Source organism: Excalfactoria chinensis, chromosome 6 (genome assembly GCF_039878825.1).
Source record: "Excalfactoria chinensis isolate bCotChi1 chromosome 6, bCotChi1.hap2, whole genome shotgun sequence".
Classification (NCBI taxonomy): domain Eukaryota; kingdom Metazoa; phylum Chordata; class Aves; order Galliformes; family Phasianidae; genus Excalfactoria; species Excalfactoria chinensis.
Window position 1 is genome coordinate 23,132,229 of NC_092830.1, and position 20,967 is coordinate 23,153,195.

A 20,967-nucleotide genomic window follows, 5' to 3' on the forward strand; every position below is an offset into this window, starting at 1 on the left:
TCTGACTTTCCACATTGGCATTGTGTTCGTGGCTCATTTTAATAGATTTTTGTGGGGGGCTTTCTCCCTTTAGCATCCTGCCATTTTTCAGTCGCTGTTGGCAGTGATGCAGATGTGATGGTTTAAGAGAGCTGGCACAAATCATATCTCTTGGTCTGACCTCTTCCAGTTAAAATCTTAATCAAGAGCAGCAGCAGCAGTTGCAGTAACTCTTAATTTCACTTGAGGAAAGTTGTGCTTTGCTGGGGACGAGCTTGCACGTGTGTGTGCACACATACACATCTACTTGAGTGACCTTTCATCGGAGCCCACAGAAGTTGCCACTAGTAGTTAAAGAGAGATCTGACCCAAGCTGAGCCCAGAAAATGCAATTCAGAGCATTTACAGATAGGACGTGAACAGAACTGCAATCAGTTCTCTGTAACAAAGATCTCAAACGTTTGGTGATCTTTAGAACCAGAGGTCAAAACCAGATGATTGTGCCCCTTTGCTGCAATAAGGGAGTGGGGATGCTCCAAAACTTGGTGCCTTGTTCCACCGAATAGTCAGTGCTGCTGGGAGCAGCCCAGGAACAGCTGCCAGAAGTATCTGCCAGAGTTAATTGCAGGTATTAAAGAAAAGAGTAGAAGGCTGTGCCTCTGTGTGCAGTTTAATGCACAGTTATTTCATCTTCCTGTTAAGTACGACTGTATCTGTTTTACATAGCACTAGTATTTCATTTGGCAACGTGTATGGTGAACTGAGTGGTTTTGCTGCCTGTCTACAATGACAGCTTTTGACACTTTTCACTGCAGGCTCCTGTAGGTTTTCTTGACAAAAAAGTACCAGATGATGCAGTTGGAGTAGCAATCCCACTTTATTTTCTAGAAGCCTCTCTTCAGCTCCAAACAGTCGCCTTTTTTGTTTTCCTGATCATAGACTGCCCTGTCCAAGCCTGTCTCAGGGGAGCTGAGTTCCGTCAGAACTCAGCCCAAGTCCTGTTTCTCGGATGGCTGTGGCATCATTGTTTCTGAGGTGCTGCTGGGGACAGCCTTGTAGCTTCTGCAGCCACTAGGAAATGTGCGTGCAGAATTTGGAAGCTAACTTGGGTCACCTTGATTGTTCTGCCTGACTCCCTGTCCATGATGCTAAGGGACATGCTGCTGCTAGCCTGTTTCAAATCACCCCTTCTTCAGACCAGGTTTAGGGAAGGTGAATGAGTGGATTTTTGTGCACTTCTAATTGCCTTCATTTGTAAGACATGAACAGCTCTTATGTTGTAGACTTACAGCCTTTTTCAGTGAGATTTCAGCAGTCCTGTTGCTGAAAGCCATGTATGCTTACCTGGCCCTCAATTCATCTCCTGTATGTTGACCTCCCTGCTGAAAGCTCACTTACCATGCAGCTCTTTAAGTTGGGTTGGATCCCATCTTATTTGTAATAGAGCTGCATAAACACTTGCACTGACATAAAAAAATTAAAAAACAAAACAAAACAGGGAAGACAAAAAAAGACGGGAGAAGGACAAGGCTGGCTCTTTTGGCTGCAGGGCCAGCTCCTGCCATGGAAGCTGATGGTGTAAGCAATGTTCTTCAGCCTTGGCTTGCCAGCAAGAGAGAGATGAGTTCACTGCTTGAGCATGTGGTGAAAGGGATTTCCAAGGTGCACAGAAAAGAGATGGTGTGCAGCGTATCACTTTTTAAAGTTTACAGATAGTAATTTGATGTACTTAGCCCTTACCTGGAATGTCTAACACTAAAAAATGAATTAGCTTTTTATGTTCAGGAAATAATGACTTTTTCTTGTACCATCTTCTGATACCCCCACTCCAGCTTTGGACCTCACTTCCAATCTGATTTAAAGTTCGATGATGTCTGTTCTCCAGAGCTGGCTAGCATGGCTTGGCCATGGAGGAGGCTCATGTCCTGCTGGAAGCGGTGCCAGGAGATTTGGGCTACCCCTGCCAGCCTGGTGCTTGCAGAGTTAGTCCAAGGCCTGTTGGTGGCCCAGTGCTGTGTTGTCCCAACATGTGCATCCTGCACACAACTGGCCCTCGCTTTGGAGCTGCTTCCATCTCCCACAGATGAAAATAAGAGACTTTGTCTCCCTTAGATGTACAGTAACTTCTTAAAGCAAAGCTTTTTTTTTGTTTGCTGGTGCTGTTCTGCTGCATGACTATGGCACTGTCAAGTCATTGGCTATGGGTCCATTGCAACAAACCATCACATTGCCTCTGCCGTTTACCATGGGCTAATAAAGATTTCAAAAGCCCCCAGAAGCTATTAAGATGCCGTTGATATGCACATCTCCGGCTGTCTGTGTCGGCTGCAGGAACGCGCCCATTGGCCCCTCGCTGGGTGGGATGACATCAGGCCCTGCTCTCAATAGGGCCTTCAGTTTGCCTCAGTGTCTGCCGAGGACTGCGAGAGAATAGAGCGGTGGGGAGAAAGCGTCCCCGCTACATGGCCTTGGATCCAATGAAAACACAGGCAGCTTCAGCTGGGGATAATAGAACTTAAGAAAAAAAAGGAAAAAAAAGAGCGAGACCGTAGTCTTGGAGCTGCTATTAACAGGGGATGAATCGCGAGGGACCATTTCATGCCAGGGTACTTTAGATAGCAGAATCCCAAAGAGCCATTAGCTCTCAGTGAGAGTCCTGTCGAAGCCCTTTGCTGTCAGGACAGAAGCATGCATATAAATTTTAAACCATTTGTCTTTGAGCAGAGACAAAGGATCAGCTCTAAAGCCTCAACATCTTGTCTCAACTAACATGAAATAATACTCTCTTGTGTGGCTGTCTTGTTACCTTTTTCCCATCAAAAGAAAACGTGATAAATTTATTCACAATTTTGGAAGGTGTTGCTCTTAAAATTAAAAAAAATAATAATAATAAAGATGAAAATTCGAGGAGAGTTGAGGCTAGATGTATCTCTGTTAGCACAAATCATATTGCTGCTAAGGGTGGTGACTTTGGAAGGGAACAGCGCTTTGTTTAGTTGAAAAGAAAAACAGCTTCAAAGTCAGCCACTAGGGTTTCATCCCCAGCTTTTTGCTAGCTGAACTCACAGGGTGATGTCTCTTATATTCTCTAGTTCCAAACAGTTAAAAAAACCAAACAAACAAAAAAAACCAACTATTTTTGTCAGATATTTTGTTCTTTCTCAACAATTTAAATCATACAGAAGTTTTGGGACCTGAGACCTTCGCTTAGTCCTGCCATAGAAGATGCTGACTGCAGTAGGTCTGCTCAGACTAAATAGCGCCTCTGGTTATGATTTACAGAAAAAGGCCTTTTAAGACTTTTTGCTTTATACTTAGTTTACTGTGTGTGCTGAAATGCATCAATTCTGTTTTAGGATCTTGATATCTTTTGTTTAAAAAAATTCTTTCCTATCTATGTTCTGTCTTAAAGAGGCATCGTATTCCCCTTGATAAAGTATCTATTTATCTTCAGTACTTTGTCACCGTGTGATAAGAAATGATGTGTGGCACTGAGGAACATGCTTAATGGGCATGATGGATTGATGGTTGGACTGGATGGTTTTTTCCAACCTTAATGATTCTACAGCGTAATTCTGAGTTCACCGTGATCCTTTCAGCAAACATTTTCTTGCTTTGTGACAGTTTAAATAGAGAATAGTGGAATATTAGAGCCCGAAATCAGTCAATTCCGTACTTTACAAGGAATAATTATTCCTATGTTTCCTCTGAGAGATGAACATAAAACAACTTCTACTGATCCAGTAGCTCTGTGGTGGGTGTAAAACTGTAACATCAGAATTACTGTGTGGGTCATTTATAACAGAACGCTTCTGAATGGCACAAGACGAAACTGTACAGGTGAGCTCTACGTACTCAGTAGTTTTACATGTTTGTTCTATCATGTTTCCTAGAGCAAAGTGTGAGACAGCTGCTCACACAGCAGTGGTGCTGGCCCCAGGTAGCAGAACCCTCTTCCCAACGCACACACTGGCAGAGAGCAGTCGGAAACATGAGCACCCAAGCAGGGTGTGAGGGCCAGCAGTGAGGTCAGGGCTCTGGAACACACCGATACATCACTTTGTTACTGTCAAATAGGCATCTGTGTGTTTCCGCGGTGCTTCAAGACTACACGGGTGGGCCCACAGCACTTGTCACAGGGAGTGTGTGGCTCTGCCAGTGTGAAGGCTGGAGCCAGGAGTGGGATTGCAGCATGGCAGGCAGGCCTGGCCGCTATTCAACATGGGAATGCAGACGGAGCTGCTGCCTCTTGCTGTCCCTCTCACGCCCTTATCCCCCTCAGGGAAACATGGCAGCATTAACCTCCAGAATGCCTAAAATAAACTGGGCAAAATATTTGCCTTTGCAGCAACCGACATGAGGCACATGCATTGCGGAAAGCATGGCATGTACTAAGCAAGATTAAGCCCCAAAACTCGGAACTGTTTCCAAAGCTGCAGATATTTTATGTGTGATTGTACTCAGATCCCACCCACTTAACGAAACGCTGTGAGGGCTGGGAGAGTTAATCTGAGCTCTGTAATACTGTATGGGTAAAAGCCTCTTTCATGTAACCACATTAATGTACTGAGCTTGGAATTCTTATAAATCCAAATTATTACAAAGGAAAGGGTTTGGTGTTTGGCAAAACCACAAAGCCTGCCATTCACTTGCATTGCTTTGCTTTGCTTTACAGTGGGCTTCAGAAAAGAGCTCAAGGCACAAGGGAGAGCCTGGAATACACTGAAGTAATTTAAAGAGAAATTCCCAGAGATTTAAGGTTCATTTATCCAACCCGCTCTCACTTGCTTTTTTGTTCCTCTGTCTTACTATTTGTTAATGGTTGTTTCTAAGTTACACCACAAGTCTCCACAGGCACGCCATCCTTCCATGGGGATACCCCCCAGAGCAGGTTGTGCTCAAGACCAGGTAGAGAACAACAATGATTTTCCTGAAGCAACTAAAATTAGACTTCTGCAGGAGGCCGAGGTTTTAGCAGGCCTGGAGGAGGAAGGCAGATGGCCTCTTCGTTGGTGCCTTGTGGCCCTGGAGCAATTCTGGTACACTGAGAGTGCAGAAGGCAGTGCCTGACAAGTCAAAGCTGTAAGTATTTAAAGTATGCCTATGACAGCTCAGTAACAACAGCACCCTAAATTGCAACTTGTGCTCTATGTATCGCAGTATATTGGCATGCACTGGCTTGTTTTCGGTTTCCCTTTTAAAAAGCAAGGATAGATAGATGGTCCTTCAAAGCAAGAGCTAGAGCTGTCCACAGTGGTCAGAGCCATCTTTTCTTTTGTGGATACTGGACTCTCCCACCTCATTCCAGACTTAACCTATTGGTGTGAAACTGACTTAGAGAAATGGAAATGCTTTAAAACAGCCATGGTGAGCCCTAAAGCAGCCATCGCTGTGGATATCACTGCTATGCAAAACACTGAAAGATGCCTGTTCTTAGTTTAGCTCTGCTCAGTTACTGAAGATTGATTTCATGTATTTACCTTGTGGCATCACTTTACAGGCAGGGATTGCTGCAAACAAGAAGACAGCTTGCTGTATTTTTTAACCTCACAAATTAGAGTAACATGTCGTACCTCCAAAATCAGAAAGTAGTGAAAGAGACTTTCAGTTTGCTATTTATCAAGGGTTTCTATGTGTAAAAAACACAGACAAAGCCAGCTGCACTACAAACATGCCCAGATTCAGCACCACAGATGTCTCTCCTAAGGAAAACTGATATTGTAGTCCTGCTATAAACTCCAGACACTGAGATGCTTGTTTGTTTGTATAGTCTCGCTGAACATGTGTGAATTCAGACTGGTTGTCATCTTTACTGAGCAACCAAAGGCAAGAAAACAATTCTGATTGCATTCTGTATGGGGCAAAGATGATTTTTTTTAAATCCCGAAAACATGAAAAAAGTTACACACTCTGGTATTCAAAATCCAGAAGCTAAAACTAAGCTCATTTTTTAAGTCGTGCTTTTCCTTGAAAGATATCTGTGATCCTGAGGGTAACAGCACCTGCAGCTGCCTGAGGGGAAGTGCCCTCTCATTAGTGGTGCCTGGGATCACCTGCTGCTGCGACAGCACAGCTAATAAGGCCTGTGGGGGAGAGCAGCTGGGCTGAGCTTCGGTGTTGTGGTCAGGTTGCTTGTTGATGTAGGCCCTGACCAGAAAGAACTGAAGGGGGAAGGATGAGATGGCAGGAGCCATGTAAGTTAGGAATCAGGGAGGTGGAGAAGGATGGGCCTAACTGCAGGAGGAGAGCAGAGGTAAGGCTGGCTGCAGTGTGGGCTTGGGTATAGGGGGGTGGGCTGGAAAGGAACAAATTCTGGTGGAGGTGAATATCTTGGGTATAAATCCTTCCTGTGCTTAGTTGGCTTAATGACTATAGTCAGCTACGACCTAATCATAAGGGAAGGATGACAATACTATTGATTGAGGAGGTGCAAATCTATGCTCCTTAAAAACAGCTCTATGGATCTGAATGGTTTTCTGCCCTTTGGGATCCATAATACCCAAGGTACAAAACCTCCATATTTGTTGCTGTTCAATTCTGGACATTGGTATCGTTAGCCACAGTCAATTAAATGAATATGGTCTCTTGGATTGTTATATTTCATTATTTTGTGCTGTGTAGGAAAGGCTTTGTGCCCCTTCAGAGAGCAAAGGGAATAATGCAGTGAAGGATCCTCTTCTTTCTCTTCCTCCTGGGGTAAAACATTGTGTTTGTTCAGAATTCCTAGCTGGTTTGTAAATGGGGTGTGATGTGGATAAGCAGATCAGTTGCCATGGTGTTGCACCTTTGCGTCTGATAGTATGAAACACAAGCTCTAAAGGCACTGCACAAAGCTGCTGTGCCAGTGCCATGGAAGTAAAACAAAGCTGCATATTATTGCAAGAAAGCAGGCGATGCTAGGGCTGCTAGCCTGCTACGTGGCTGGTTGTATATTATAAGGGAAAAGTGAGATGGAATCTTTACAAAAAGTGCAAGTTATGCATTGACAGTCAGCCTTTTGCATAGTGCTGCTGAGCAGTATCCAAGCTACTTGCTGTAAAGAAAAATGCCTTGGTACAAAGGGATGTATGCAATGGCCTCCTGCAGGCCTCTTCTGGGAGCCACTGGGCAGATCCTTACTGCCTCGTTGTGGTCTCCTCCCAGTCACCCTTAAAACCTCACAGAGCTTACAGGTGCTCCCACTTATGGCTGTGTAGGTGCACAGGTACCTAAATGTGCCTGCAGGCAGCTGAGGAGGGCTGGCTTGCTGAAACTCTGCTCTAACTTGGTTGCATCGTGTCTGTATACTGTGAGGTAGGATCATACTTCATCCTAACAAACACGCTTAGCTATGAGAATCAAACCTCTGTGATATGTTACTTCCCCTGTGTGAAAAGGTGGAAAATCCTATTGCCCACTGTTGTAAATAATGCAGGGCAGGCATGTGTTGTAGGAATTGCTGTTCCTTTTCTTGTAGGATGAGAGCAGGATGTCTAAACGAAAAAGCAAGACTGAGGAAAACCTGAGCTATCTCCATCAAAATGTACCACAGAGTTCTGCTTCAGTAAGTGGATGAAATGCTTAATATCTCAAACCCCTCCTCCTTCATAAAGCAATTTGTCTGCATCAAAGAAAAGATGCTTATATGGCATAAGGATGTGTCTGAAGGGAGACAGCTAGAAAACCAGCCTAATTCCTTCTGCTTTGCTTTTGTGCTGAGTGCAGAAAAGCAGAGAGATAGTTGGAAAAGTCTTGCAAGGTTCCTGCAGGACGCAGGGTGCTGTGGTGCCTTTGGCCCCCAGTGGGCAATGTGAGCAGGCAGGGGCTGCACCTGCGGTCTGGGCAGCAGATGGATGGTGCAGCTGGGATGTCACTGTGTTCCTACGGAACTGCTGTAGCCACTGGGAAGCATTTGTTGTCTTATTGGCCATGAGTAGATAATGTTTTCTAATTAAGTGACAAGAATATAGGTCCCTATGCCGGAGACGTTGGTACTTTTAGTTTTAGCAATTAGAAAACTTCAAAAAACCACCAAAAAAAGCCTGTTCAGTGAATGTCTCTATATTCTATATAATCCAAATGCAAAGTGAGAAGAGTATCTTCCTGTAAATGGGAATGCAGCTTTGGTGACAGCTCATTAGCTTGGTAAAACATCACTCATTTCCAAAGCATCCTTTGGGAGAAACTTGGCTGTTCTGAGAGTCTCTTCACAGTTCTCTCACCTCATGTCTGTCCATGTTTGACCTGATCTGCTCTGTGGGAATGTGACTGGGCTTGTTCTGTGTGCGATCAATTTGTGTGAGCAAGGCAGCTTTGCTAGGGCAATGCGGTGAAGTCTTTGGGCTGTATTATGGTACCCATGGCTTTTAGCTGGGCGGTTTCACTGTACCTTGAACCTGATACATAAATCTGTGGTTATTTATTTCCTGCGCTGCACTGCCCCGGTCCCTGCTCCTCTCCAGCTCTTAGCAGCCACTTGCAGCCGTTCTGTGGGCTCTGGGGAGAAAGGAGTTACGCGAGTTTCCAGAGTGTTATCAAAGTTGGCACTTTATTGGGGGAAAATGGTTAAAAAACTGACAAAGCGGAGGGTTGAGAGTTTATAAGGGCCGAGGCTGCGGCGGGGCGGCTCAGCTCAGCCCTGCCAGAAGCCGGCGAAGAAGGTGCACAGCGAGTGCCAGCGCTGGGCGCAGTAGGTCTCGGCCAGCTGCTCGGGGGAGGGCTCGGCGGAGGTCGGGCCGGGCGGGATGGGGCCGGGCGGCACCAGGCGCAGCTGTGCCTCGGGCGGCGCTCGGCCCGGGCCGCAGAAGCGGGCGCTGAGCGGGCCGGCCTCCGAGCAAGGCCGGCGGCGACGGCGGAGCCGGGCGACGATCTGCCGCCAGAACTGCCGGCTGCGAGCGCCGTAGGCGGGGCAGCGCCACGGTTCCCCGCGGTACGCGCAGCTCTGCTCCGCCCCGCGGCCCGTCGGCGGCCGGCAGCTCAGCCGCAGCTCGCTCCCCCCCGCGTCCCGGCGCACCTCCCAGCGGCACCGGTGCTGCTCCGGCGTGGAGAAGTGCCCCGACGGCGCAGCCTCCGGGCCCGACCCGCCGCCCGCGGCCCCCAGCGCGGCCAGCGCCAGCAGGGCCAGGGGCAGCCTCATCTCTCAGCGCCGCGGGTGCCTCCTCCGGTGCCTCGGCGACGACGCGGACCGGCAGGGGACTCGCCGCATGCCCCGCGCGCTGCGGAGACACGCGGCTGTCGGGGGCGGCCGTCCCGCTGCTGGGGACCGCGGCCCCGGTCTCCCCTCGCCTCCCCTTCCCCTTTTTCCCTGGCAGTTCGAGTCCGGCCGGCCGGGAGCTCTCAGCATCAGGGCTGCCAACCCAGCTGGGGACCGAGCTGCTCTCCTCGCGTCTCCCGTCGCACCGCTGCCCCCCCTTTCCCCGCCGTGGCACTGCCCCAGCCTCCCCGGGAACTCACGGTGCGCGGCGGGCAGCTACAGGTGCGGGGAAGGCGAGGCGGCGGCTGGCGGCGGCGACGTGTGTGCGAGGGTTATCAAGGGCCGGGGGCTGTTCCCCCTGCCCCCACTTCCCCCCACCCGCCTCCCCCGACGCCCCTCCCCAACCACCGCCCCCGGGGACACGCGGGGCTGCCCGGGGCCCCCGGCAGTGCCCGCCCCCTTCGCTCGGGGTTCCTGGCGCTCCAGCAGTCAGGACTGGGGGTCCCGTTCGGCAGGCACCTCTCTCGGAAATGGTTTTGCCTTTGGGCTGAGTGGGTTTAGAACAAGAAATGAGTTATCACTTCAGAAGTATCGAAGTGGGGAATTCTAGGACGGTTGTTTTCCTTAACATGGGAATTTTATATGCGCGCATCCCGGCGTGTACCTGCACCATCTCTCTCCGTCGGTGGGGGGTCCGTGAAGCTGCCGGCGGAGCTCAGCCCGGCCGTGTCCCCGCGGCTGGGGATAGCCGTGCGCGGCCCGAGGGGGACACCTAGTGACACACCTGGTGTGTCGCGTCTGTGGGAGGGACGTGCGTCTGCAGCCGGAGGAAGCGGTGCCCTTGGGAGCCACCTGCACCCAGGCACGCAGGTATCGGCTTTCATACATCGGTTATAGGGTCTCATGTGGCTGTTTGGGTTCGTTCCCTCCCTGTCTTTCCTGGGCAATCTGTGTCTATGTCAGCTGGAGCTTTGGTTGCCTCCAAGCCTGGCTTGCGGGCAGCTGCCCTGGTGGCTGAGAGCAGGGACCTGGCTTGGAGCGGCAACGCTGGCAAAAGCTATCTGTAGTCACCCCGGGTCTTCAGGGGTACCAGCATCCTCTAATCTTTCCAGATGGAGTTGTTCTACTTTGAGCAAGTGCTGTCCAGTAGGATTCAATGGGGGAAAGACTGATACTTACTCACTTGTCTTTAAGTCCTACAAAAACCCACCTTTCTGCAGAGATTGAGCACAGCTGCCCAAAGTGTAGTGTGGAGTCCTTTCTCCAGTTTGGGGAAGACTAGGGGTGGGGGTTCGTTTCCCAGCAGCATTTAATACTTAAAGCATGGTGACATTGTTCTCCTTATTTGATTGTTTTGGGAGCAGGAAACAACAGGGGAGAGAGGGTCTTGATAGAGAAATCCAATGACAGTAAACCATAGGAGAGGCTTTACAACAAAAACATCTCAAGTAGAAGCCGATAGCTCCTTCTTTCCTGGAATTATGTCCTGCAGAGGTAGGTATGTACAGCTGCTGTTAGCTGAGCACAGTGCTCTGCTCAGTCTGCTGGGTTGTGTAAATCCCTTTCATGGGCACCATGGACCTCCCATGGACTGCAGGTGGAATCTTGGCATTCAACCTAGGGATATGGGTACCAAGAGGCACCATAATGCACTGCATTGTGATTATTTAAGATCCTCTGTGGCTCCAGTGAGCATGAGGCACATCATGTGCCTTAGCTTATTTGTCCACCAAACCGCAGCACTGCATTCAGATTAAGGTCTGACCACCTATAAATGTTATATTACACTAAGCTCCTTGTCCATTTTCCACGTTCTTAGTATCACTTATGCAATGTGAAATGGAGTTGTCTCACATTTGAGATCGCTTTTAAAGCAGGTTATCTTAAGTATATCAGATTTGGAAAGAAATAACTGATTTAATGAACACTTTACTGTTGCTCTTTGCTTTGGACAGCTTTAAGTCACGTATGAGTTATTACTGATCATGAATTGAGGAAATAAAAGGAAACAATGAAGAACTGCTTAGACTTCCCACGTGGTAATTTTATCTTCCCTGATGTTTTTTGCTGTGTTCTCCCGGTACATATTTGCACACTGTCCTCCATTTCAGAAGGTCAGTCCATAGCTTTAATCACAGTTATTTTACCAGTAGGTGAATTATCCTGTTTTGTTGTTGCTCTTAACTCTTTGGACAAAAAAACCCAGTTCTTCCATTTATAGGCCATTTCACCCACATAGAAGATACTGTACAGGCAATTGGGGTCTGACTTTAGAGTATGGATCTTTCATAATTCAACTCAGTTGCAGTCAATGGGAAGAATAATGCTTATTCTTCTTGCTGTAGCCCATAAGATTACAGCAATAATTATTGCAAGAATAGCCTTGCTCTGTGGGAGTTAAGTAGCCACAGCCTCCAGGCCTGTCATCCAAAGTTCCTTTTCAGAGAAGTAGGTGGTATAAAGAATGATGATTCATAAATCTGAATTTAAATACACAACATGAACATAGCTGTGTTTAACGTACTTGTATGAGATGCCGGTCTTCGGATTTCTTGCTTTTGGCTCAAGAGAATAAATTCATTTTATGTGGTAATAAATGTTGTCTGCAGGGAGACAAGTAATTGAGAGCGTCATTCTGCTTTTGTTGAGAACGAGCCAAGCTCTGCGTGGTATAAAAGGCAAGAAGTGGTGGCTGAAGAGCCATGGGGAGACAAATGTCTCAATTTCTCCCAGCAGAAAGACAATTTAGGCCTACCCTGCATGGTGCCCAGCTCTCCAAGCTATAGAGAACTTCAAGGCAAAGTCACTAAGCATGTTTCCTCTTTCTTCCAACGCAAGCTGGTGAATAAGCATGGCTACTGAGAAGTCTCATAAGATTATTTGGACGTTAATATATTATTAACAGATTTGACTTGCAGACAGTTGAAATCTGGGGGTTTGTGTCCTTTTTCCAAGAGTACAGTGGGAGTAAAATGAAACAAGAACTTCCTTGCTGAAATTTTGTTTTCCTCTTAAGTCTCTTCTAGGACCTACTTAAGTGCTTCTCTGGGGTCAGAGTGGAGACTTTGTCAGGGTTTGCTGCCTGTTTGTGGGCCGATTCTTTTCTTCCACAGCAGTAAGATTCCAGTAAGTTCATCCTTTCATTAAAGAAGAATGATTTTTTTGCAAGAATTACAGAAAGGTTAAGGAGAATTTGCAGCACTGATCGGAGATTTGAAGACTTACGATTTCTTATGCTGTGGAATCTGTTTAAAATTTGCCTTCCCGTTACAAGACCACACAGCTGCTGAATGCCTTCCTGGTGGCATTTCAGAATCTCCCAGTCTATGATGCTGCCTCTAATTCACTGGCTGTAACAAAAATGTGAACCACCTTTTCTGTCTCTCACTCCTGCAGGCTTTTTTTTCCCCACAAGCTGATCTGAGTCACACATCTGTTGTTCTTCAGTGCTGTTTTTCACAGTGGAGTTTCAGGAGATCTTTGTGATTTGGGTTTTTGGTTGTAGTTCCACTGCTCTGTAGGAATCACTTTGTTCTCTGCATCCTGTATTTTCATTCTTTGCTTCAACTCACTTTTTATCCACTCAGACTGTACTCTTGATAAGAGATCAACAAATACCTGCTAATTTTTCTACATATGTATTTTTTCTTATTTGAAGTTCCACCCATTCAGTGTTTTCTTATCTGCCTTCTGCCTCGAGGATGCTCCTCTTTCAGACATGTTAAGCTTGCCATGCTTATTCTTTTCTTCTCTTGGAAGGGAAAACTTAGGAGTTTTCTTCATTTGTTTTTTTCAGATGCATGTCAAAGATTTATTGTCACCTTTCAGAGAAACAACATGACCACTATTTCATACCTTCATTCCATAACTGATGGACTGACCCAGGCATTGACAGTGCCCCTTGTTGAGCTTGCTGTGCTGAAATACTTTCACCACTCCAGGCTTTCCTGTTAGCTGATCAAAAATGCATCTCAAGAAACTTTTCTTTGCTGGCTTTCACAGTGTGGTGGAGATGACCAGCATGCTGGGAAAGGAAGGTTTTCATTTCATGATTTAAATGAGATGAGTCAGCAAAGAGTAAAAGAGAGAGAGGGCTAAATGATGCAGATCAGCTATTAAAAAGGTAATACAGAATGTTTGTGTCAGATGGTGTGTGAGAGCAGTTTTATTCCAGACGCAGCAGGCGTAGTGTGAGGATACCAGGTGGCTGTTAGTGTAAAGCCTGGTGTGCAGCATGAGCTCCCCATTCTCCCTTGGTGGGAGGAAACACACACTTACTGCCAAGAAAGCTCAGAGGTGGGATTTCTTATTTTTCTTTGTGTGAAATGCGAAGAATTTTCATGTTCTGAAGATGTTGGTTTAGAGGGTTTCATGAAAAGAAAAAGTTGAAGCATGTCCCAAAAAAGAAATAAAAGTGGTCATTATTTGACAGGTGGATAGTAAGTGGCGGACTGGTTTATTGAAAATAGATGAAATGTCTTATGGTTTGAATAGGCAACTTCAGACCCAGATGCTGCAGTGGAATTGTTTTAAAATGTGGTTTCTATAACAAAAGGTCTGATCTGTGGTTTTCTAGTACAAATTTCAGAGAGCCTAAATGGTACAGGTGATTTAAGCAGACTGACCTGGCAGATTTAACAAAGTGTTTTATTTTGTTAACAAGTAATCTGTTACCAAGCTGCTAACAGACTGAGAGTTGGACATTGGACATTGGTTTTCCATGATGTGTGCTGGTATGAAGACTTACAAGGAAGAGTAAATGTCAAAAACTAGTTGTGAAAGGTGTCATGTATCTCATGAGGTCTGTTGCTTACACCCCCCCAAAAAGAAAAAAAGCCATGCAAAACTGCACAGCACACCTTGACTGTAGGATAGTGTTTCTTTTGATGCTTGCACAGAGGTTTTATCTGCACATCTGAAGCAGTAGGAGAACACGTATATGTGATCAAAAGAGGAGGTTGGCCTTGCCCTACAAACTAATGATTTTTAAGGAGCCAGAATGCACAGGCTGTACCTGCCCGTGTCGACTCTGGCAACATACAGTTTGTGGCTCTTGTATTAAAAAATTAAAGTCAGCTTGGTATTGTGTTTAAGTAGAGCTATAATACGCCTAAGAGTGATATGCCATGATGAGAAGAAAGGAGAACCTTTCTTACCATATGCTATCCCCTGCCTAATTTGGAATCTTTTGCCACTGAAGTCTTTTAATCTAAATGAGAATGTAATGTTAGTGAGGAAGAGCATCTGTTTCATTGTAACCACACCACAGCTGAGCCTAAGAGTGATGAGCACGTATGGAATGGAAATGTAAGATTTTTCTAGGTAATACAGGAGTGTTAATGTCAGTACTCAGTAGTATTAAGCTACATGAATGCTCTCCCCTGTGGCACTGTTCTTCTTTAGTCTCCAAGGTTATTTCTTTTTTATATTATTATTATTATGTATAAATTCCTTTAATCTTGACAGTGTTTTTACCAGAACAACTTTTAGACTCTGCTGTAAGGCAGTAGGCTGTAGCAGTACATGGCAGGGAATATGTATTTGGAAGCTTATTACTCGAGGCATTGGCTGAACTCAGCATGTGCCACCCCAAAGCCACTTGCTTCAGCTTTATAAAGTCAGACAGCCACTGAAGCTCTACAGGACATCTACAATTCAAATTTCTGCTTGCCCAGCTTGCTTGTCTCTGAAAGTTAGACTTCAATTCACAAAGGGAATTATTCAGAAGCAAAATTGAATTTTGTTTCTATAAAAAAATAAAGATAAAGATGTTTAGATAACATCTATTGCATGTTACGTGGAAGCCTCAGACATGGTAGTAGCGAGTAGTGTGGCTTGTGCTTCAAATGCAATTGAGATTGCCTAGGTCTTGGGTTAGATATCAGCCCGGCACAAAATGCATTATGCTTAATCTGTGTTCCTTCTCCCTGGTCAAGTCCCAGATGTGCTAAGATGCATAAGTATCATCATAGCAACACTGCAGGTGACGGGCACTCTCCTTCTAGGAAATGGCTTCCACCACAAACAACTGTAAAGCTATTTTATGCTTCTTAAGTAGCATAAATTGCCAGCAGTGCAACCTTAGTTGCTTGGCTAGTGGAAGCCTACCTTGCTTCTGAAAGAAGCGTGAAGTTAGTAGTACCTCAACAGGATCCTGTTTTTGCTCTTTTGTGCTCCCTTATGCCTCACAGAGGTTCACATTATGTAGTTGCTTGGGCAGCTGTCTTCTCTTTCTCTTGAGAGCTGGCTAGCTAAATTCTCATTAAAATCCAGTGGTTGGTGCTAAAGTTTGAAGACAAAACAGGAGCCTAGCAGTGTGATACTGGAAGTAAAAAAGCAGGGAGGGATGCAAAAGCCTGTGAAGTCTCTGTTACCTTATTAAAAGGGCTTCAAATGAGAATGTCAGGCTGGAGAAACTTTTGCTTGAATGTGGTGGCAAATGTGGCTTTTGTTGTTGTTGCCACTTAACAGTTTGGTTTAAAAGGATTCTCTTCTCAAAGCTCTTCCAGTGATGCTGTGAAGGAGACAGCAGGATGGCACAGGACGCCATACAAAAGAGGAACTTGGTCACAGTCCTGCCACACAGATTTCCTGCAACAAGCTTAAATGAACTGCTGCAGTAGCAAGAGTGGTGCAATAAACATGCAGTGTGAAAGGGTACAAGCAGAGTGCCTTGCAGGTGTCCTCCTCGTGTGGAACAGACCTTGTCCCCAAGTGCCATTGCACTAGAGAAGGAATGTACTCTTGAAAATATTAGTAAATTCTTTTTTCCTTTGTAACTGAGCAGAAAGTTTCTATTGATCATTGCTGAGAATGCGAAAGGCTTAACAGCAGGAGTGACTGTAACAGAGGGCACTCTGTGTTACGATTGTGCAGCTGTTTTCTTTTTCAAGCCCTTGAAGAACTTTAGACTGGAGGCTGGCAGTGCAGCAGGCAGATCTTACCGGTCTGGTGGGAACTCATGGCTCAGAAGCACTGGGTCTGTACTGCGCGATATGCTTGCTTAGAGAGAATATTATGGTTATTAATTACCATTATCAGTTGATTTATTGTAATTTATTAGGCTCACGGTGCTAATGTTCTGCTATAATACTAAACATAAAAGACAAAATGTCCAATCACTGGTTTGCTGCCTTGAAACTTAGCTCTGTTATATATTTTTCTTTCCCCTATTAACAAATGCGTACCAAGAACATTTTCTGTGATGTTGCTTCTGGTGACCATATTGCTGATTCAGTCATCTGTAAACACCTTATGCACTGTTATTTATGCATTCCTTTATTTAAGTTACTCTGGAAAACTGGTAGTTCACTTCCTGATTTTTCGTATTCTTATTTCCTGGAATCTAAATGGAACACTGGAAAGAATTTTCTGATTGTTCACCAAACCAAAGACAAACCCAGCTCTGAATCGGTAGTAAATATCATTACAACTTGTCACACTTTTCAGTATGATTTCTGATTAATTCTGCTTTATTAGCAGCAAAAATTGAAGCAAGTATGCAAAACCTGATTATATTCTCCTGTCTGCATTGCTATCTGACCGCTAGTCAGAATCTGGGGGGGTTTCTCATGCTGGGTAAGGTATCTTCATTCAGTAAATTATAGAATAGAAGCATTTGAGTTGGAAGGGACCCTGAAAGGTCATCCAGTGCAACTCCCTTGCAGAGATCAGGGATATCCATGGTTAGATTATGCTGCTCAGAGTCCCCTCCAGCCTGACCTGGGTTGTCTCCAGGGATGGGGCACCAACCAACCCTCTGGGCAACCTGTGCAGGTGCCTCATCACTTGTATCACTTGTAGTGTAAGAAACTTCCTCCTTATATCCAACTCTCCTCTTTTAGTTTGAAGCCATTTTCCCTTGTCCTATCACAACAGACCCTTCCAAATAGTCTCCCCCTTCTTTCTTATATATATTTCTTAATGTTTTCAGAAGTTTCACTGTTAGGCAGTTATCCTATCATACAGATAGCACAGAAAAATATGGACTTTGGGTATAGGCTAGCTGTTGTTCACTGGGTTTTCAAAAATGTCTTGAATGATTGGAGGCAAGGATGGATAAAAGCTAATAAGCCCAGACTTGAATTACTAGAAATCTGTTAAAGCTAAATACGCTAGGAGAAAATCTGTGCTCCTTGGTGTAAGTTTAAATCAGTGCTTAAAACAGAAACTCTGAGGAATAGTACCTGGTGGTATCTCAAGCTGTGTCCCTGTGTGTTGGGAAAGGAGGCGGATTCAGAGAAGTGACTTAGATTTTAACAATGAGATAAATGAAGGGTTTGGTGGTGGCTGTCATGTAACCATGGTGATGAAACCGCTTCCAGGCACCAGATGGGGCATTGGATGGATGGTGTTCTCAGCCCCTCACCCGAGGGGGAAAAGCAGCTTATGGAGAGCAAGGAATTAATTTTTCAGCATTGTTTTTACTGAGAAAAAGTCAACTAATTGAAATACACTTAATGTGGTGTGTGTAGGTGCAGCATCTGAAATCCAAACATGAGAGGCATGATTTTGGCAACAGCAAAGCAACAGATGCCTGTGACAACCGAGTGGTGCAACAGATTTCTCTTTAGCTACCCAGGTCAGCTGTTTCTCACTGAAATTAAGGTCTAAATGTGATGTTAAGATATCATCTTAGTACCAGGAGGAGATATATATATATATATATATATATATATATATGTATGTATACATGGTTGAGGTATGACTTTGCCTTCTTTTACATTGATATTTTCAACTCAGCAAAGCAAATGAGTGCATTTAGTAAGAAATAAAGGGAGGAGGAAGGAAGACTAGTTTTGGAAAAGCATTATCTCCTCCAATACTTTGGAACCACTTTCTGCAATATGTAAAGGCTAACAGAACTGTCACAGGCTTCTGTTAAGTGCCTGTCATGAAAGCATCCAAGTGGAAGAATTGAAAAGCTTATATAAATGTAAATCTGAGCATCTATATGACTGTACTGGTTTTTGCTGTGTCAAGAGGCAACTTAGACTTGATCGTGAACCATGTTTATTTTTTGAGACCATTTCCTTTTGGTTTTCTTTTCTACTGCTTTGGTTATCATTCAGTGATGGAGCAGTGCTTTGTGGGAATAGCTGAAGCTGGAAATCCTTCTGCAGTAGCTGCATGTCTGTGTGCATTTGGGAGATGATGGGTGAAACAGGCACTTCTCTCTAAGTTACAGGTAGAAGGGTAGAAAGAGGGGGTAGGGAGGAAAATTAAGGTTTTATCTATTAGACTTTAGGCAATGGGGAGTTTACTTTGAGACTCGTTGTTGTTAAGGTTTGAATTGCAGCAATGTCACAAGGCTTCATGTTTTCTCATACCAAACAAGCAACATGCTATTTTTCAGTACCTTCTAGTTCCTGAAACAGGTATGTGTTGGGGGCAATGCTGCAGCTCTAACAGGCTTCTTAGAAGATGGTAATCACAGGAAGTCTGTGTATAATGCAAAGTAAAATGTCATATAAATGACATGACAGGCAAACAGATGATTAATAGATAACAGAACACAAAAAAGGAACCAGTGTCAAGTATACGCGTGTATTGTAGTTAACTTCTGAAAAGTATTGCTTAGAAAACAAGATAAAACATTGTCTCAACACGGTGTTCAAGTACATCCAATACTAGATATTAGGAAGAAATTCTTTACTGTGAGGGTGGTGAGACACTGGAACAGGTTGCCCAGTGAGGTTGTGGATGCCCCCTCCCTGGAAACATTCAAGGCCAGGCTGGAAGGGACTGTGAGTAACCTGGTCTAGAGGGAGGCATCCCTGCCTACAGCAGGGGGTTGGAGCTAGACAATCTTAAAGGTCCCTTCCAGTCCAAATCATTCTATGTTCTTCATCATGGCCTTCTGCTCCCACTGACTGCCAGAAGGAAAAGGAGCAGGAATTATTTGCCTTAGCAGAGAAAGCAGCTGGTATATATCATAAAGCCCTGCAAGGTATACTGTGCTGGAATTGTAAGATGTTTTGATTAACACATTTAGGCATTGGTTAATAAGTGTTCAGATATGGTATCTGGCAGGTTGGATTGTTTTGACACCAAGGATATTTAAAGGCTATTTTTTAGGTCATTTAACTGTACAGTAAGTGGGGAGCTAGGCATGGAACTGAACTGCGTTTAGACAGGAAAATGCCTCACATCTGGTCATCAGATAATGGAGTGTCTATTGATCTGAGTGATGAAATGTGTGCTTGAGGAAGAGCCCTGTGCAGATGTCCCTAAAACAACAGCTTTGCTATTTGTGATTTGTTTGGTGTGTGGAAGTAACTCAGAAGCAGATAAAGTGCTGCTAAAGTTCTACTTCGGAAAGTGTCTCTACTATGGGATTGTAGTGGTGTAAATGTGAAAGAATTTTCTCTCTTAAATCCTGCTGAAATGAACCTTTGGCTTTCTGTAGTAATTTGAATACATCTCATCGCACTTGAGCCTAACGGTATTAATTGAATCTTGCCTAATATAACTCAGATGCTTGTTCTGTTGCAAGAAACAAATCACAGTCAATCAATGAGAAAAGTTCTTAGGAACAGAGGTGCTGCTCATTTACTGCTCAGAGAGCTGTTTGGACTGTAGTGAGATTATCATTCAGGAACCTTCCCAGTTTAGGAAAATAAAAATACATACAATATTAATATTTATATATTATTATTAAATCTTTGACAAATGCAGACTGAAGGGCTATGCAGGGTAATTTTCACATGAAGCACCTTCAGTAATGTGCTACTTAGAATGAGTATGAACAATTTACAGTACAGTATTTCTGAAGTTTGTTACAGACTTGAGCATTCCATTTTGTTTACTACAACAGTTTGTACAGCTGTAGAATACCATAATGTGTATCATCTGCACATCAATAAAGACCATTATAAATTAGGTGCGAACAAACTTTCTACAATTCTATGAAATCTCTCTAGAATCGCTTACAAAGGGCAGTTCTAAACTGTCCATTAAGTAAGCTTTGGAAATATAGGCCAAACTGTTTTCTTCCTTAAGTCTATACCTGTTCATTTCTAAGTACAATCTGACCTGTTAGTGAACCTTATATAAAACATAACCACAGGAACGGACAGAAAAAGCATTTTCCATTCTTAGCACAAATATGATCAGCTGCCAGGCATTGCTGCTGATTATTCTTAAGAGAACATTGTTCAAATAATGTTTTCACTGCCTAGTTTCTGCAACCCATTCTGTCAGATGTTTTCATCAGTATATCTATTGAGTCCAAAAGTCTTGCTAAGGCAGACAGCTCTCAAATGCAGTGCAAAACTTGTGGGAAGCGAAACTTTTCCCTTCCATTAAATAACAACTTTTATCATTAATATTGAGACTATGAACACACCAAAAAATAAATGTTAAAGTCTCCAGTAAGCAATAATTTCTCACACCAGAGATAGAAATGTGGATCCAGTGAGGGGCTGCTCTTCAGAACTGTTTTATTGGTGTGCCAGGACATCCCAGGATGGCTCTATTGTGGAACACTGTGGAGTGAGATGAGATGCCTTGCAGCTCTAGAATGTTGTCTTGTTCTTTTGGAGGAGATAAAATATGCTGCCGCTCTTACAATAGGACTTTCTGATTTGTGCAAGGAAGAAATGTAGCAAGAAAAATCCTCAAACAAATTGATGTTGACCCTTTAGCTTCTGAATCTATGTGCAGTTCATATACAATCACTGAGAAAATAACCAAAGGGAAAGAAACCAGCAATGATCTATCTCTTTTAAGGAAATACTGTGTTTGTTTAGGATTGGTTCCCAGGCAAGGCACTAAGCGTGCTGAATGACAGCTGTTAAGTGCTGGGTAGGTGAGTG

The 20,967-nt window shown here is 44.5% G+C and overlaps 1 protein-coding gene across 1 annotated transcript; it reads right to left on the reverse strand.

The window, feature by feature from the left end:
- Positions 1-8,497: 8,497 nt before the first annotated feature.
- On the reverse strand, positions 8,498-9,527 carry FGFBP3 (fibroblast growth factor binding protein 3). Its single transcript, XM_072340658.1, has 2 exons — positions 9,412-9,527; positions 8,498-9,173 (listed from the first exon to the last, which is right to left on the reverse strand). Exon 2 carries the CDS (start codon positions 9,092-9,094, stop codon positions 8,591-8,593), a length of 504 nt encoding a protein of 167 aa, XP_072196759.1. The 5' UTR covers positions 9,095-9,173; positions 9,412-9,527; the 3' UTR covers positions 8,498-8,590.
- Positions 9,528-20,967: the final 11,440 nt, after the last annotated feature.

Bases quoted from the DNA above. Each gene is read 5' to 3' on its own strand.
- FGFBP3 (XM_072340658.1), bottom strand. From the start codon at position 9,094: ATGAGGCTGCCCCTGGCCCTGCTGGCGCTGGCCGCGCTGGGGGCCGCG.